At 42.7% G+C, this 18,670-nt stretch overlaps 1 protein-coding gene across 1 annotated transcript in view; it reads right to left on the reverse strand.

The window, feature by feature from the left end:
• LOC126469931 (AFG3-like protein 2) overlaps positions 1–18,670 on the reverse strand; it is a 128,082-nt gene that overhangs the window by 92,083 nt on the left and 17,329 nt on the right. The window contains exons 2-3 of the mRNA XM_050097332.1: positions 5,941–6,224; positions 1,927–2,082 (exon numbers count right to left, since the gene is read on the reverse strand). Coding sequence (XP_049953289.1) covers positions 1,927–2,082; positions 5,941–6,224 — 440 coding nt within the window. The remainder of the gene's footprint in view (positions 1–1,926; positions 2,083–5,940; positions 6,225–18,670) is intronic.

The following is an 18,670-nucleotide window of genomic DNA, read 5'->3' on the forward strand; positions in this document are numbered from 1 at the left end:
TCCTTTAAACCCAGACAGTTAAGCCAAGATACCAGCTCTCAAAAACATACAGTCTTCCACTGTCATGACCAATTAAGACTGTTACACCCACAGCTCAAAAGAGGATGCACAAATGACTACAAGCAAAGATTAGTATAAATTTGTGCATCTGTAAAAAAATCTCTGAATGAAACATACAGCAACTACCACCACTGCTAAGCGGTGTCTCAGGCTTCCATCCAGTCACTCGTTGACCAGTCTGATGAGGCAGTTGAAGATAGCAAATAGAAAGCTGAAGTTTTAAATTTCACTTCTATGAAGTCATTCACACAGGAGAATTGTACACACACAACATTATTTGACCATCGCACAGACTCCCGTATGAACGACATAGTAATAGACATAGGTAAAAGAATGGGCCTGTGAAATTACAAAATATCATTAACATGGGTTTGCTGTAGGATTCTCAAACATATTCTTAGTTCAAATATAATCAGCTTCCTTGAGATGGAAAAGTTTCTGTCCACAAATCAGCACAGATTTAGAAAGCATTGCTCGTTTGAAACTCGTCCTGCACCTTTCTCACATGATATCCCGTGAACTAAGGATGAAGGGCAACATGCAGATTCCATGTGTCTAAATTTCCAAAAGGCATTTGACATGGTGACCCACTGCAGATTGTTAACAAAGCTATGAGTAAATGGGGAAGGTTCCCAGATACACGAGTGGCTCAAAGACTTCTTTTTCCTTCACCCTATTTGCTAGTGGAACAGGAAAGGAAATGACAATAGTGGTACAGGGTATCCTCTGCCACACATCGTAGGATGGCTGCCAGAGTGTGTATGTAGTTGCAGACATTTGCTGAAGTATGCTCACAGTTCACTTTAAAAGAGGACTGGCAGTGCTGACTAACTGGAAGCCCCGGGTTAGCCCTGCCTGTATCCAACCAACGCCAGCTGAGCTCCCTTTGGAAACACTATCAGCCCTTCCTTCCATAAGATGTGGGACATTATTCATCAGTCTCCTCTGCGGACAACTGTCTGGCTTGGGTGACCCTACCAGTAGCTACAATGTTGCTCATATGACCACCAATTCCTTCCTCCATGTTAAGAGATTCAAAAAGATAGTGCTACTAAGTTACAAGAGGTAAAATATTACTTCACAAACCAGTTGTTTAAGAAGTGAAAATTAATTTCTCCAGAGTGTTTGAACTTTTTTTAAAAAAGGTAACTGATTTTGTGAGCCAATCTGTTACTATGGATGAGAGATGAATATGTCGTTTAACATCTGAAATAAAACAGTAATTCAAGTTGTTGGTGAAAGCCTGTGATCTTGCACCTAAAAGAGCAAACATGATTTTTGTCTACTGAAAATTTTATGCCAAGTGTTTTCCAGAAAGGCAAAACAAACATTTGTCATAACTTCAAGTCAAGAATTACTCTCCAGAATATCAAAGAGGAAAGGACAATCAATCACAATAAGATTCAGCCGAAGTTGACAAATGACATTTAATTATAATTTTAATGAAAATAATTTATTTATTTTTGATTCCAGTAACATGTTTTAGTCTATTACACTACCTTCAAACCAGAAGTTGTAGATGACATGAGGTCAAAGTAGTTAACGACAGGAACCAGTAGGTACTCTGTGAACTAGCTCATCTTGTCATCTGGACGGTTTTGTCTGAAGATGGTCTTATGGGCGAACTGTTTACCGTATTCAAAATTTACTAGCTATCGCAACTTGCATGAACAATTGCTGTAGTTCTACAATGATGTCAACAATTATTACATTTTTTAGATGTACATAAAAACTATTTATACAGTCAACCGATATCTAACCAAACAATAACTTATGTTCTGGGAACATAAATAACACTGCATGACCAGAAATTATGTTTCATACCTAAGAATAGGAAATATGATGTAGCTAAATAAATGTACTCACTTGTTGACAAATTCTTTCCAGGCTATTTCCTTATAACCCATCTCATAAAATGCTAGGGTTCCAAGAAGAGCCACAGTGCCTATCATGCCAAGTACAAGCCATTTCTCACGATCTCCTCCATCACCAAATGGCTTTCCACCTCCTGGGCCAGTACCCCTGGTGGGGGAAAAAATTTCAATCGAAAATGAACAATCATTTCTAACACCAAGTCATGAAATTACTTTCAATCTGTCAAATGGCAATGACAGTGAGGCTAAATAAAAATTGGTAAATATGTAATTTAAACATTTAGAGCTGACCTAAATTAGTAGTAGTAGTAGTAGAAAATATTATTATTATTATTATTATTATTATTATTATTATGCCATCAGAGACAATGGCTGGATGCAAGTCTTTCAATTGGATGCTACTTTTATGTCCCTGATCTACCTCAGTTATCCAAGTGGGGAAAAGGTGTCTATAGTTTACTGTTCCATCAAAACATGTTGTTCCCTTCTGACTATGCACTTTACTGCTGGATCACCAGTCCCAACTAAATACAAACTATATTAACTACACACGAATGTGCAAAAACACGAACAGAGCAAACACCTATTTTACCTTGAGCTTTTGTAACAAAACAATTGTTTCTTTGTCAAAAGGAGAAATGGAATAGGAAATTTAAAAAAAGTTTATAACATAAATGTATTCACTATTTCCAATGGGACAGAACATAATATGTACTGTACAAAAACTAGAAGCCAAGATTATTGAAGACACATTACTTTCTTATTAAATAATACAAAACACAGTGAATAAATCAATTAGTGAAACACACTAAATTGTAATTTATGACATTAAAATTGTGTGACAGACTGGAACTTTAACCTAGAAGTGGGTCTTTTGTAAAAATGTTCTTCCCAATTCTGTTATTTGTTCACATTGCAAGCCCATAAGGATATTTCAATGTATTGATAATTCTCTTGTAATCTTTTAAGCTCCATTTAAACTCTCCTGCCTGCCTTGCTGACTAGATTGCCTGTGAGATGGGCATTTTCCAGTTTGAATTTTTTCGCCCTACATCTGAATGTATTATGAACTGAAACTTAATGATAGTTGTGAGGCATGTTCGAACAGCTCATTTATTGCCAGAATTGCTTGCATGGAACAAAGCTCATTATTTGAATTCTTGTCCAGCAAACAGTTTTAATCTACCAATATGTTCATTACAGTTCGTATGTACAGGGTATACTGTGTGTGTGTGTGTGTGTGTGTGTGTGTGTGTGTGTGTGTGTGTGTGTGTGTGTGTGTGTGTGTGTTTTTTTTCACTATCATTTAACTGTATTTTCCACAGACTATAGTTCAATTCTTTTATCTTGGCGGCTCGCGCACGCCCGCCCAGATGCGGGAGATTGCTGCGTTGCCAGTTGCACATGACGCACGCGCCAATAGAAGCAGCGCCATAGTATAGCATAGTTCGCAAGCTTACGTTTAGGGGGGAGCGCGCAGTTCATGAATTAAAGCCACCACGGCCACATTAACCCTTTCGCTGCTTCAAAGACGTGGTCCCTGCATTCCGCGCTGTGCGCGATTTTGTCATTGCACTGCTCGCCTGTGCAGACACATTGTGTTCGGACTGCTAAGATACTCTTTATCATTCGATTCAACAAAAGCTATTTGGCCCAAAAATTAGATTTTTACACATCATCTTGACTGATACCTTCCCCCCATAAATGACTTAATTTTGTTTCGATGTTCAACGCAGTTATTATGCCCCATTAAATATAGTAAACCATTGCACGAAATTTTGAAGAGTTTGCAGAGGTTAAAGTCCATAGAGTATACTTTCCGTATGGTCGATTTTAGTTGCCACAATGTTGAGAATGAAATGTGGACAAGATACCTAAATTTCATATAAAATTTACTGTATAACAATATCTCATTTAAGTACCACATAGGTGTCATATGTAATACTGAGAAATATTCCGTCTTTCGCGACTGTAACAAAAGTTTTATTTACACTGAGCACGTTTGGCTTTATTTTAAAGCACTTCAATCAATCAAAAGGAAGTAGACAAAATACATTAAACAAAACTGTGGACTTACAAAAACATTAGGACTTGAATATACCGTCTATCAGTGAAGTGCTCTGAGCTATGTCAAATATGATTTTTGTGTGTGGCACACACAAACATCATTTATTTGCTAAAACACTGATCAGCCAACACAAACATTGAATATTGTGTTACCGCAGCACAAAACTACGAAAGGTGACTTGGCAATGGAGGAGACAAAATACTGTCCACTGAAGATGCTTCAAAAGAGAGAAACGCGTCTGGTCTAAATAAGTCCCTTATTACAGTTGCATAAGAGGAATATATTTCAGTACCATTGGTAAAACTGCGACTGTGGAACAAAAACGAGAAAGAGAACATGAGTACCATTGTGTATGTGCCATACCTTTCCTTGATTGAAGTGCTTTAAAATAAAGCCAAACGCGTCCGGTGTAAATAATACTTTTATTACAGTCGCGAAAGACTGAATATTTCTCAATATTACATACGACACCTATGTCGTACTTAAATTAAATGAGATATTGTCATACAGTAAATTTTATATGAAATTTAGGTATCTTGTCCACATTTCATTCTCAACATTGTGGCAACTAAAAATCGACCATACGAAAAGTATACGCTATGGACTTCTACCTCTGCAAACTCTTCAAAATTTCGTGCAATGGTTTACTACATTTAATGCTGCATAATAACTGCGTTGAACATCGACACAAAATTAAGTCATTTATGGGGGGAAGGTATCAGTCAGAAGACGTGTAAAAATCCAATTTTTTGGCCAAATAGTTTTTGTGAAATCGAATGATAAGTGTGTCAAATCAGTGGGAACACCATGTGTCTGCATAGGCGAGCAGTGCAGTGATGACAAAATCGCGCACAGCGCGGAATGCGGGGAGCACGTGTCTGCAGCAGCGAAAGTGTTAATGAAGAGACGAAGCACTAGAAATTTCGAAAAATTGCATTCAAACGAATATAATTCGTGAAGTAAGGCACTTCAATATTGTTTTTAAATAATGAAAATATTAAGCACCGCATAAGGTTCGAACTCATAACCTTTCGCATAGCAGCCCAACACCTTAACCGTTACGCTAACGCACCTCGTCCGACTACAGAACGCCATGAGGACTATAACATGTCACGCAAAATACTGACAAACACTGTTGGTATGACTATGAATTACTCACGCTTCGTCAAAGTACAATAGGAAATAAACAATTACCGCTGTTCTTTATTGCGAAAAAGTGGTTCGTGAGAGTGATACAAACACCTTTCCTTGCTATCGCCTGAATTAGGAGTCTTATTGCTTGTTTGGTTTAATTAATTAATAGAATATGAAGCAATTGGTATAAAGAATGCTTTTTCCAAACTTTCTATAAAAGAATGTCTGCTATCAAGACATTGCTTTTGTTCTATTACTTAATTTATGACTGAACGTTTCTAAAACTGAAGACACTCGTCCATGCTCTGCACTGCAGTCGAGATGTGGCAACGTCGTTCTCTGTTCATTGGCTGACTGTGTTTTGTGACGTCAGATGCGCAGAACGAACCTAAACTCGGCCGCCAACATAAATGACGCGCACTTTAGCATATGCTCCCTCAGTCAGCCTCTTTACAATCCCCCATCTCACAGACACTTTGGTATTCATAAGGCCTGCTTCCTACCTTCGCTACCTTACAGTGTTTGGGCACCTTTTCCAACTTCTCAAGCTTATAGCAAATTGGAATTTTTGAAAGTTCCTATCAGCATAATTATGATTTTCAATGCCGGTAAATGCCATCATTCTGACTTTTTCTAGCTGTGTGCGTTAATCAAAAAACTCTAAGTACTAAAATAAAAAATCTGTGTGTTAGCATTCTCTTACATAAACACAAAAAGCTCTTCAAATTTTAAATTGTTTAAGAAGTAAAACAACTTATTTACTGTTTACAAAAGAGGAGTTCCCTTTGTTATAACAATATTTACCTGGACTGACCTCCAAACATCCCAAATGACCACTGATCATACGGCCTCTGGGTAGACTTGGGTGGAGGCTGACTAGTTCCTCTCGAAGGTGGTGGCTGCTGTGCCTCTTTTGGAACATCTTCCTTCGGTTTTCCATTTTTTGATGATTGTTTGCCAGTACCTGGTTTGAAAAACTTCTCAAAACCCTTTGGAGGTCTTTCACAAATCAATTGCCATTCCCGTATGATTGTTGCCAAACTAGGAGAGTTTGCCGATTTCTGCAGTATTGAAAGGTTCCTCTTCAACTGCAACAAATGAATTTACATCACTAGAGAATACACCACAACACGTGATTCCTTTCATTTTTATTTTCAATTCATTGGACATCTAATGACAATAGACGCAGAATAATGATGTTATTAATCTCTCCATTTTAGAGAACACAATTAAATGAAAATTCCTTGGATTAGGACAACATGGAACCAACTCCAAAATAGAAGAAGTCAAAGCCAGTGTCATTAAAATGGTGTACGAGATTCAAAAAGAACCACATCTATGGTGTATGTTGTTTTTCTATCCCCATGAATAACCAGTCAAAAGTAAAATATTGTACTTAAGACAAAATAATCTAAGTTACGTGCGTTACAGGAAATCTGTATGAGAATGTGTTCAGATTATAGTTAATAAGGCTATCATTAAAATAGATAGCTAACATGTAAAAGTAGACACATTAATGAAAGGAAACTTGGCCTGGGTGCAACTGTCATGACAGGAGCCCTGCCTGAAGGTGTGCTAATATGCTCCTCCGTCATCAACTTAACCTCTGGCATCAATCTAACACCTGGGCCAGATCATCAAAGAAAGAATAAAAATTTAGTCTTCGTGTACAGTATGACTGGGCTGTAAATGTAAGAATTTTCCAGGTATAAGAGGATAAGTTGTTTATGTCAGGTCAGCAACATAGCAGAGTACAAAATGTCTATGATACACAGCAGTCACTATACCAGCTATTCTGAATGGAATTGTGAAAGTTGTGGTTCTGTAGTCAGAAGCGCACAGAATACTGTTTTCTTGTGCTTGTTGGTTATAAAGGGACATAGGTACCCCGACATGGAATGGTCAACAGGATAAAAAAAAATCTTAATAAAAAATGGGTAGGTTGCCTCAATAGCCCAACTCTTGCATGGTTGCCTGTCCAGTTCACTGATTAGGGAAGACACATCTATGCCAGAACTTGTTTAATGCCATCAGTATAGTTTTGTTACCATTGTTATAAAGGTTACGTATTATGTGGTTATGAACTGTATTCTGTTTCAGGTACGCGTTTATAAATTGTGCTAGTGTATTGTTCAATTCCCTATGTAAAAGAATCATTATACTACCTGCCACCTGCTGCTACTGGACAGACTCTCTCAAAGTCTGAGTGTTGAGTAAAAGCATGTTAGTAATTGTAATAACTTTTTGAGTCTCAAATTTATGTGAAGCATGGTTCGGCCATGTTAACAGTTAGAACGAATTACTTCCTTATAAAAAATTTCCACAAGGAAGTAGCATCCATTGGTAAGTCCTTGCTGGCCCAAAATTTAGAAGCAAGTGTGTGTGCATTCCTTGTGGCAACAGTGTTCCCAAATTTTGTTGTTGTTTAGTTAAGTAACATTCATTCATTTTCTATGTGTGAATAAGATTAGGTTATTAGCAGGGTGATGCATCCTTTGTAATGGTAATGCCTTTTTCACTTTTTTAAATGGCCCTTGCTGTTACTTAATGACACTAATGGACTGAGTGCCATCTAGGAGGTCCTGCAGTGAAGGCTATCACGTTTGCATCTTAGGTTATAATATTCATTGTCTCTTGCACTATATTGTCAATGCTGTTCTCTTTGTTCACAAGATTTGATCTTGAGGTCTGTTTATTTTTTTCTTCTGACTTGGGGGTGCAAAACAGTTACGGCCAAAGCTCATTATTTAAAATGGACTGTTTTCTAGGGAAAGCACTCTGATTATTGAAGTCAGTCGACGCATAGGGGCCTAAATGTCATTAACATACGGGAATTTTTTTTTTTTTTAAGAGGCCATATGATAAGAGTAGAGAGAGGAACAACCAGTGTCTACAGTCACAATTTAAATCTCCTTTGCCATGCTGCTATGGCAGGTAAAGAGTAGAACACATTTTACAGCCTGTGCTGTGTCTACTAACTCAGATGGCTCAGATGACAAAGGCACATTAATAAGCCAGGAGTTAAAAAACAAAACTGACATTGCGTTATGAAGCGGCGCACTGTCAGTGATTTGTCAGAGTGACAGTAAACTGGTCACTGTTTAGCAAACGTTGCTGGCTGAAAAGACAGTGCCCAATACATGATCTAGTTAAAATTATGATGACAGGTAGCTGCCCAAGCCTTCCACGGGGATTTAATCTCTCTGTACATGCTTCCACTGAGACAAGGCCACTGTTTGTGCCAGAATGACAGAATATTCCTACATATATCTATGCTGGGTTTGTCACGAGGCACCGGCACCAGCATCAGCAACCTTATTCAGTAACACATTTCCATGGGCCTATACAAAGAACCCTTTAGTGCTACCATCAGTGGGTGAGGGAAGGCATACCTGAATCAGATGTACAACACGGTAGTACAGGTACATCACAAAAAGGTTGTGAAGACCAAAGAGAATCAGCACGTACCAAATATTATGATGTTTTATACTATGTACAAGGTGATAGTTGACAAATAGCTCTGGAAAAAAAATAATAAAATAAAAAATCAAGGACTGGCGTAAAAGGCAATATTCAAAGACGTCTTCACCAACATCAAGGACACCCTTGCCATGGTCAGCCTTCAAGCCATCAATATAAATGAATGTGCCCCCAAAAATGTGTACAAAGCTCCAGAAATGTTGCATGAATGACTGAAGATGGAGTAATTTGGCAGCTTCCACATACAGGGTCATAACTGGACTGGTGGGGCTCACAAAAGTAACCAAACAGATTCTGCACAGGTGAATCGTGTTAAGGCAATGTAAAATGGATGGTCATGCATTCATATTTCAGCTTCAATTGCACTAAGTACTGATAAAATCAAAAGGCGGCTGTGTGCTCCACTCCAAAAGGTGCCACTTAAAATGTGCAGTACATTCTGAGAACGAACAGAGACTGCCAAGTAGGACATATGGGAGGACTGACTTAGTTTTCTATTGAGCATTAAACCCAAGAATTTTGATGTTTTGATGAACAGAAGGGCACCAGGACAGAGGGGTCAGGACTGAGTGGAATTCTTTTGCCGCCAGTTTTTTTTTTTCTTCCCTCTCCATCGGAAAAGTGGAAGCCACTGTGTATGCCCCAGAAGTAGACATGGTCAAGATTGTACTGAAGTTGACACTTGCTTCAACAGGTCCTCCAGGACTTTTAACAGACCACAAAATCATCAATGAAGAGAGACTGACACACCCAATAATGTGGTTGGACTGCTACAGCCCTAATATACCCCTTTCTGGTGAATACCAAGGTCCAATAAACCTGGATCCATGCATACTTTAAAAATCTGATCTTTTAAAGTGAGGCAGGCAGCCTAATAAGCACCACTTGTGCAATGTGTGGTGTCCTCCAGCAAGTGTCATATGGTCATTCCTGCAACTCAAGCCATCATACTAGCTGCCTATTCATCATCTGTTTGTTCGATAACCATCCAGATACTACAGGTGAGGGAAATGGGACAACAGTAGAAGGAATATGTTTGTCTTTAGCATTGACAGAATCCGCTATAATATTGCTTGCAACAGTCCAACTGAGTATTGGAAAATACAACTTTTTGCTACCAACATGACAAACTTTACCCCAAACAGCAGAATAGAAAGTAAAATGGTTAAGAGACTTATAAAAAGAGATTGGTTGGTTGGTTGTTTGAGATTTAAGGGACCAAACAGCAAGGTCATCAGTCCCTTGTTTCAAATATACTCCATTCCGCTAATGGGACATCTCAGTAAAGTCAGAACAATAAAACGGAAAAAGGGAAAAAACGTAAAAAGGCAGTCATGTTGTCATTGGTAAAAACAAAATGAGGGAAGTCGGTAAGAGAACGAACCCAACACTACGCTGAAGCAGCATAGGCAAGAGCACCTGTGACTTAAAAGGTACAACTGCTATAATGTAGAAAGTACGTATGGGAATAGAAAGACTAACCAAGCCTTAAAAAAAAAAAAAAGGTAAAAACAGAGTAAAAGGGGAAGAAAAGAGGAATTCGGTCAGGGAGGTGAATCAGGAATCTCTGAACACTGCTTACAGTGGGAGACACCCAAACACTCACCGCCCTGCCCCAACACCAGAGAGAGATTAAAAACCTTAAAACTGAGAATAAAAACCACTTTCCCGGAGGAAACCGAGAACCAGAGAGACCATCCGGGAATCGTCAGCCAACATCAAAGGTAAAGTGTGGGGGAGCCTGTACTTAGCACGCAGAGCCAAAAGAAGGGGGCATTCAACCAAAATGTGGGCTACTGACTGGAAGGCTCCACAACCACAAAGTGGGGGTGGCTCATCACGCAAAAGAAAACCATGGGTCAGCCTGGTACGGCCAATGCGGAGACGACACAGTGTGGTCGAGTCCTTTCGGGAGAGGTGAAAGGAAGAATGCCACAGGCCTGGTGTCACCTTAATCGCACGAAGTTTATTAGACAGGGGAGTAGCCTCCCAAGAATTTGCCCATGACTGTGCGAAGTGGGATTTGATGTGAAGCCGTAAATCCGCTGCAGGAGGGGTTACAGAAAACGGGGGGGTAAGTGACTGCTCCCCCACCCAAAAAACGATCAGCGAGCTCATTACCCGGGATACCCACATGGTCAGGGACCCAAAGGAAGTCAATGGAACAAGCAGCACGGTGAATATCAGCGAGATGGTCATGGATGGCAGAGACCAAGGGATGGCACGAAAAACACCGGTCAATAGCAAGAAGGCCACTCATCGAGTCCGTACATAACAAAACGCGGTTGTGTTGGGATTGTTTAATAAAGGTAAAGGCCTGGGAAATTGCCATCAATTCCGCAGTAAACACCCCACATGTAGGTGGCAGCTGATGACTTTCCGTTCCAACAGAGGACGTGAAGGCATACCCAACATGATCAGCGGATTTAGAGCCATCAGTGTAAAAAACAACAGCATCCCCGAAACCCCTATAAAATTTGGCGGAAAAAGGAACGGAACACCACCAGGGGGGGATGGAATCTTTCGGACCGCGGCGGGGAGATCCATCTGAAGTCGAGGCCGAGGAACTAACCAAGGAGGGGTGGAGGGGAGGGAGTGAGGAAGACAGGACAAAGAAGGAAGCTGAAAATCACAGCAAAGAGACGCAAGGCGCAGCCCAACCGGTAAACCCGCCCGAGGGCGGGAGTCGGCTAGGCGACGTCCATGGTCTGGGAACAGGATAGAATAGGAAGGATGAGTGAGAGAGGAACGGATAGTGAGTTCATAAGACACCAGAAGCTGGGACCGCCGAACAGAAAGGGGGGGGGGGGGGGGGAATCCCAGCTTCAACCAGGAGACTATCAACAGGGCTAGTAGGGAAGGCACCGGTGGCCAAACAGATACTACGATGGTGGATTGGATCCAGCACGTGCAGTGTGGAAGGAGCAGCTGAACCATAAACTTGACAACCATAGTCCAAGCGAGACAGAACTAGAGCATGATAAAGACGGAGGAGGAGGGAACGGTCCACACCCCAAGAGGAATGGGCAAGGAAGCGAAGGACATTGAGTTTACGGAAACATCCTACCTTCAGGAGTCTGATATGGGGCAACCAAGTGAGTTTGTTGTCGAAAAGAAGACCCAGGAAACGAAACTGTGGGACCACAGGCAATCGTTGTGCAGCGAGATAGAGCTCTGGATCAGGATGGATCGTAGTACGGCGACAGAAGTTGACCACTCGCGATTTGAAAGGAGAGAATTGAAACCCGTGTGAGAGGGTCCATGCAGAGGCACGCCGTATAGCCACCTGGAGCTGCCGTTCTGCAGATGCCATCGAGGAGGAACTAACCCAAATGCAGAAATCATCCACATACAGGGCAAGGGCGATCAAGGGACCGACAGAGGCCACAAGTCCATCGATAGCAATGAGGAAAAGAAGGACACTCAAGACAGAACCCTGTGGGATGCCCGTCTCCTGGGTCCGTGGAGAGCTAAAAGCAGTACCAACTCGAACTCTGAATGACCTATGGATCAGGAACTGGCAGATAAAAATCGGGAGTGTGCCCCGAAGACCCCACTGATGAAGGGTTAGTAAGATGTGATGGCGACAGGCCGTGTCATAGGCCGTGCGAAATTCAAAAAACACTGCAACCAAATGGCGGCACTGGGAAAAAGCCTGCCGAACTGCAGATTCCAAGCGAAGTTAATGATCGATTGGAGATCGTCCCTCTCGAAAGCCACACTGGTAAGGGGACAATAGATCCCGAGATTCGAGGACCCAATTGAGCTGACGGGCTACCATCCATTCAAGTAACTTACAAACAACATTGGTCAAACTAATTGGCCGATAGCTGTCAACAGATAGGGGGTTCTTACCAGGCTATACGGACAGGAACCACAATGCTATCCCTCCACTGAGAAGGGAATTCACCCTGGAGCCAGATACGGTTAAACACCCAAAGAAGATGTTGCCGTTGTGGAGCACTGAGATATTGAAGCAGTTGGTTATGAATGGAATCTGGGCCAGGGGCCGTATCATGAGAAGAAGATAGAGCGGATAGAAATTCCCATTCAGTAAAAGGTTCGTTGTAAGATTCTGACACACAAGGGGTGAAACATAAGGTGGAAGCTTCAGCCCGCTGTTTTTGGTGAAGCAAAGCAGCTGGATAGGAGGCTGATGCTGATGCCACTGCAAAATGGGTTGCAAGATGTTCTGCAAGAACTAATGGGTCCGTACAAATGCCATCTGGGAGGTGAAGGCCTGGGAGGGTGGACTGCCGATGGCAACCTTGGAGAGAGCGAAGTGTAGCCCATACCCGTGACAGCCGCTTGCTCTTTTTGATTAAATAACGGGCTTTAGCGCGAAGGCGTTTAAAGGTAGTAAGGCTGGCTACGGATGGGTGCCTCTTAAAGGGTTGCAAAGCTCGACGGCGATCACAGATGGCAATGGCAATGGCCGTACTCCACCACGGGACTTGCCGACGACGAAATGGTCCAGATGAGCGCGGGACAGCAAGGCTAGTAGCGCGAACAATCGCGTCAGACACATCACGTAGGACGTCATCAATACAACCCGACAAAGAGGGAGAAAACACGACCTGCGCAGTGTATAGAGGCCAATCGGCGCGTTGGAAAGACCAACGAGGCAACCCGTCCATCGGGGAGCGGGAAGGGAGCGTGATAATGAACGGGAAATGGTCACTATCACAAAGGTCGTTGTATGGCGACCAGTGTAATGGAGGGAGGAGAGAGGGAGAAGAAAGAGAAAGATCAATGGCAGAAAAGGTACCATGACCTTTACTGAAATGAGTAGGGGAGCCATCATTAAGAAGGCACAGGTCGTGGTCTGCAATAAATTGGTCTATAAGAAAACCTCGTCTAGATGGAAAGGCACTGCCCCACAAGGGATGATGAGCATTAAAATCCCCAAGGAGGAGGAAGGGAGGAGGAAGTTGCTGAAGAAGGGCAGTTAAGGCAGCAGGTGTAAGAGTCCTGTCAGGAGGGAGATAAAGATTGCAAACTGTGACCGCAGAGTCTAAGTGGACCCTAACAGCAACCATTTCCAATGTAGTTTGAAGAGGAATCCACGTGCTAGCAATGTCTGTATGGACCAATGTACAAACGCCAGCAGAAACCCGAAGGGGTCCGACCCGATTTCGACAGAAAACACGGAACCCACGGAGGGTCGGTGAGTGAGCATCAGTAAAATGAGATTCCTGGAGAACCATACAAGCTGCAGAGTCGGACGAAAGAAGGGATTTCAATTCCGGAAGGTGACGATAGTATCCATTACAATTCCATTGGAGAACCACAGAACGATGGTTTAAATGGGGGCTGAACACGCTAAATCCAGTCATACTGCCGGGTCCCCACCCATCACCGACAAGGAGGGGGCGACACCCATAAACGACAGGTCAGAATCCAGTTGTGAAGTCGGGGGAGGGACCTCCGGTGACACCAGAGGCTTTTTGTCCCGGGACTTATGTTTCTTCTTCTTTTCAGGCTGAGATCGAGGAGGGCTGTGTGGCATAAAGGAGCCAGCTGCAGCAAGATCAGGAACAGAAAGAGACCGGGCGACCTGGGGGCCGACAGACCGTGGCTCTCGTGGTCGTCGCGCGGCAGCAGACCTTTGGCCTGGAAGGTGCCGGGAAGGGGCATCCCGGGAGAGGCGCCCTTGACTGGCAGATGCCGAAGGAGTGGGACACTTCTCTGGCTGGGGAGGGGGAGCAGCGCCCTGAGGAGAAGGTGTGGGAGCCGCAGGGGAGGGGGGGAGGAGAGGGGTCCGGGATGGGGGTAAGGAAGGGGGAGGAAGGGGTGTAGATGAACAGAAGAGTTGTGGACCCCTGGGCGGGGGGACACTAAGCTGAAAATGCATTACTGTGCGTACTGTGTCATGCATTGTTTGTAGCATTCTGATATTGAGTGTTGACGACCTGTCGCCGCTCGCGGCATGGCTTACTTTTGTGCATGCTACCGCGGTTACAATTATAAAAAGAGAGAGAGGAATTGTCTCATTAGTGAAACAATGGCAAGAGACTGCTATTTATTGTTACGTACACTGCTGCTTTCTTTGATAATGATCAACAAGAACCAAATAATAGACTGCGTATGATAGAAGACGTTCTGAGCGAGTTTGGCGAAAATTTTTCTCCGTTTGAAAATCTTCGCAGATGCCTCTTTAGTACGTCACATTTTGCACAGAAATTAGTCATCTCAGATTTAAAAATCTAATCAATTGCCGTGCTTCATTTCTGACTGTATCACTATTAGGCATAAGAATAATAAGAATATAAACATTACGTGATATGTATATTGTTCCGTGTTTGATGTTGTCTCACTCGAGTTTTGTAGTTTATTAGGCAGACAGGATTTAATAAGATAGCAGCAAACACGAAAGAATACATGGCAAATGTTTATATTCGTATTATTCTCATGGTGAAGAGAATACTGCATGTGATTCACAATTCATAAAAGTTCCTATTAACAATCGCGTTTTCTCACAGGAAGGAAAAAATTCGGAATGTAGAGTTGGCCATATTGACAAACATCCCAAACAGTCTTGCCAGTCGGATTTTTGTAGTACATTGAAATGCTGCTACATTCGAAGATGAACAATACGGAATTTGTATTTACTTCGTTGGATCATGTATGAAAATGCAGTGGTCGAAACTCGGGGCGGAGAAAAAAAGCTCCACCTTCCACCTTTTTTTAAATTTGTTTACTGATGCAGAGGTTTTGGTGCCAGTATTTATCTTTGTGCCTGCAAAGCATGCCTGTGTAGCGCTACATATATTCGACGGCAAATGTTAGTTGTGGTGGCACCTACCAACATTTTTCAGAACTTCCGCTTGCTTTGCACTTGATTCTAAGCTGCAGGCGGTTTTTTGGATTACAAAAACCAGAAAAAGTGCGGCTTAGATTCGAGTAAATACGGTACCTCGCCCTTGTAGGAGAAAGCAATAATGTGTTGTAATGGTTCAATGGTTCGGAAGTAATACATAGACAAACAGCTACAGAAGTCATCACATTTTTTGGAAGTTTCCAATATTTTTTATCTCTTGTGTGAATGGCAGCACTCAAACAATATTTGGTGTGTATAGAGAGGTGATATGGCTGAGTTCATAAAACAAATTTGCTTGTGTTACTTGCATGCAAACATTGACTCTTTGGATTTTGAAAATTCTGAAATTGTCAAAAATCACTATTTGGGACCTCCCCAAATGCAGTGTGTGCAAGATCACAGCATGCTGTGAATTGCTTTATTATGTAACTTGTATCTAAGTCTAATTACCCCCAAAGTATCTTTGTGTTACTCCAATGCCTAACTTTTTATTGTATTCTTTAGCAGCATGTACGTGTTGATAAGGACAATATTGTAAGTACCACAAAGTTTGACAAGAGAACCATTATTCTGCAACATATTCAACCTTAATTAGTAGAAATAATATGTTTCATTCAAAATGTTTCAAATGAGACCAATCTTTTGGGTGTATCTGCTTTAGTACAGGAGCTAGGAGGTCACATCGTATAGCGTTTTTCAGAAAAAACGACCAAAATTGCAACTTTGGGAGGGCCTAGCTCAACCCCCTGGGGTTCCACATTTCAATACCTGAGATATGAACTTAATTTAGGGCAGGTATTAACTGTACTGAATTTCATTGAAATCTGTAACCATGTTGCAACCCACTTTGGCTAAAATCTGATGATTTTCAATGGAATGACCTTAATACATTCTGCCTAAGGATGTTGATTAAAGTACACCAACAGCACATGAAATGTTTTCCAAATGCACAAAACACGAGTCTTCCTACTCTGGCCAAATGAATGAAACAGCTGGTCCAGGTGGGAGGAGAAAAAGTAGTTCAATATCTTCTCCCCTGCCACAGGCATTTCTGATAAAGGCAAAGTATCACCTGAGGATGAATGCCTGTCCATTGTGGGGCATTTTCATCGAGTGAAAAATTCAAGCAAGGCTTTTCAGAAAAAGTTACTCTTCTAAACTCTAAAGAATCACAAGAATGTGGTTTGTAATGGTGAAAATTCCTGATACCATGTATTGTGCAGATTGTCTAAGACCTCTTCTTGAGGTTCTTTTGTAGGAAATCTACATCGACTTTCTCTAAGAAGTGAAAAAACCATCGGTCAATATTAGTTTTGCAGAAATCATAAACACAAGAAAAAGTTATAGGAATGCTGATCTCCATAAGCTGTTTCTGTGTAGCCTGTTTGGCCAGCCTGTCAGCAAGTTCGTCGCCTGGGGTTCCGACATGTCCTGGGGTCCACAAAAACACCACAGAACGACTGGACCATTCCAGGGCATAGATGAACTCCTGGATGGTCACTACCAAAGGATGACGAGGGAAGCACTCGTCGATTGCTTGTAGGCTGCTTCAAGTAGTCAGTACACAGAAGAAACAACTCCCCAGGGCATGAACGGATGTGCTCAAGAGCACGAGATACAGCAACCAGCTCTGCAGTGAAAACACAGAAGCCATTGGGCAAGGAATGCTGTTCAATATGTCCTCCATGGACATAAACACATGTATGCAACATAGCTGGTGAGCAGTTGTGCATGCCTCCTAACCTTCAATGGAGGGACTCTGGCCTCCAATAGGATGCTGGTAACTGGACTCGTCCTAAAAGCTCCCGTTGCGAGACGAACGCGATAGTGGTGCACTGGGTTGAGTAAACGCAATGCTCAGTGCACTGCTGAATCATAAACCAGACTCCCATAGTGAAGGCGGGATTGAACAAGAGCTCTGTAGAGCTGCAGTGGCATAGAGCGTCCTGCACCCCAGTTGGTGTTGCTCAGGCAGCGGAGGGCATTGAGGTGCTGCCAGCACTTCCACTTAAGCTGACAAAGGTGAGGCAGCCAAGTAAATCGGGCATCAAAAACCAGTCCTAAAAATCAATATGTCTCCACTACAGCAAGAGGATTGTCAGTAAAGTAAAGTTCTGGCTCTGGATGAATGGTATGATGCCGACAGAAATGCATAACACATGACATTGCGGCCGATAACTGGAAGCCGTGGGCTAGAGTTCATGACTGCGCCTTGTGGATGGCTCCCTGTAGGCGCTACTCAGCAACACAAGTCCTGGTGGAGCAGTACGAAATGCAGAAGTAGTCGAATACAGAGAGGGTGAGACAGATGGCCCTACAGCTGCTGCTAGACCACTAATGACCACTAAAAATAGATACACACTCAATACAGAGCCCTGCAGGATCCCATTCTCCAGGATATGGTAGGGGGGGGGGGGGAGGGGGGGGGGGGAACTATGCAAGGCACCAACTTGGACACAGAAGGCACGAAGTGACAGGAAATTCTGGATAAAAATCGGGAACGGGCTTCTGAGCTCCCACTCGTGTAATGTGGCAAGGATATGATGTCACCAAGTGGTGTCATGCGGTTTTCATAAATCAAAAAAATGCAACAAGGTGTTGGCATCTGGAAAAGGCTGTTTGGATGGCAGACTTGAGGGACACTAGATTATCAGTGGTAGAGCGACCCAGGCAGAAATCGCCCTGGCACAGAGCCAGTAGGCCATGTGACTCAAGGACCCAAACCAACTGCCGACACACCATATGTTAAGAACGTTGGTGTGGCTGATGGGACGATAGCTATCCACATCAAGAGGGTTTTTGCCGGGTCTGAGCACTGTAATGGTGGTGCTCTCCTGCCACTGCGATGGAAAGACATCAAATCCGGTTGAAGATCATGAGAAGATGTAGCTTGCAGTCAGACGAGAGACGTTTAATCATCTGACTGTGGATCCAATCTGGCCCAGGATTTGTGCCGGGGCAATGTGGAAGGACAATGAGGAGCTCTCACTCTGTAAACGGGGCATTATAGGGTTCACTGTGGCGTGTAGTGACCAAGTGGACTTTCCCTTCCATCCACCATTTGAGAGTGCAAAAGGCTGGGAGGATAGTTCTCCAATGCAAAGGTGCTCCAGGGTAGGGTGTTGCTTATGCCGCTGTAGAGCTCGCTGACGATCGTCAATTGCCTCAGTGACTTCTGGCGACTGTCAAGTGACTGTCTTTCACTGGGGGCACCCTAAAGAACGAGGGATCCTG

The sequence above is a fragment of the Schistocerca serialis genome, chromosome 1 (assembly GCF_023864345.2).
Source record: "Schistocerca serialis cubense isolate TAMUIC-IGC-003099 chromosome 1, iqSchSeri2.2, whole genome shotgun sequence".
In the NCBI taxonomy this organism is placed as follows: Eukaryota; Metazoa; Arthropoda; class Insecta; order Orthoptera; family Acrididae; genus Schistocerca; species Schistocerca serialis.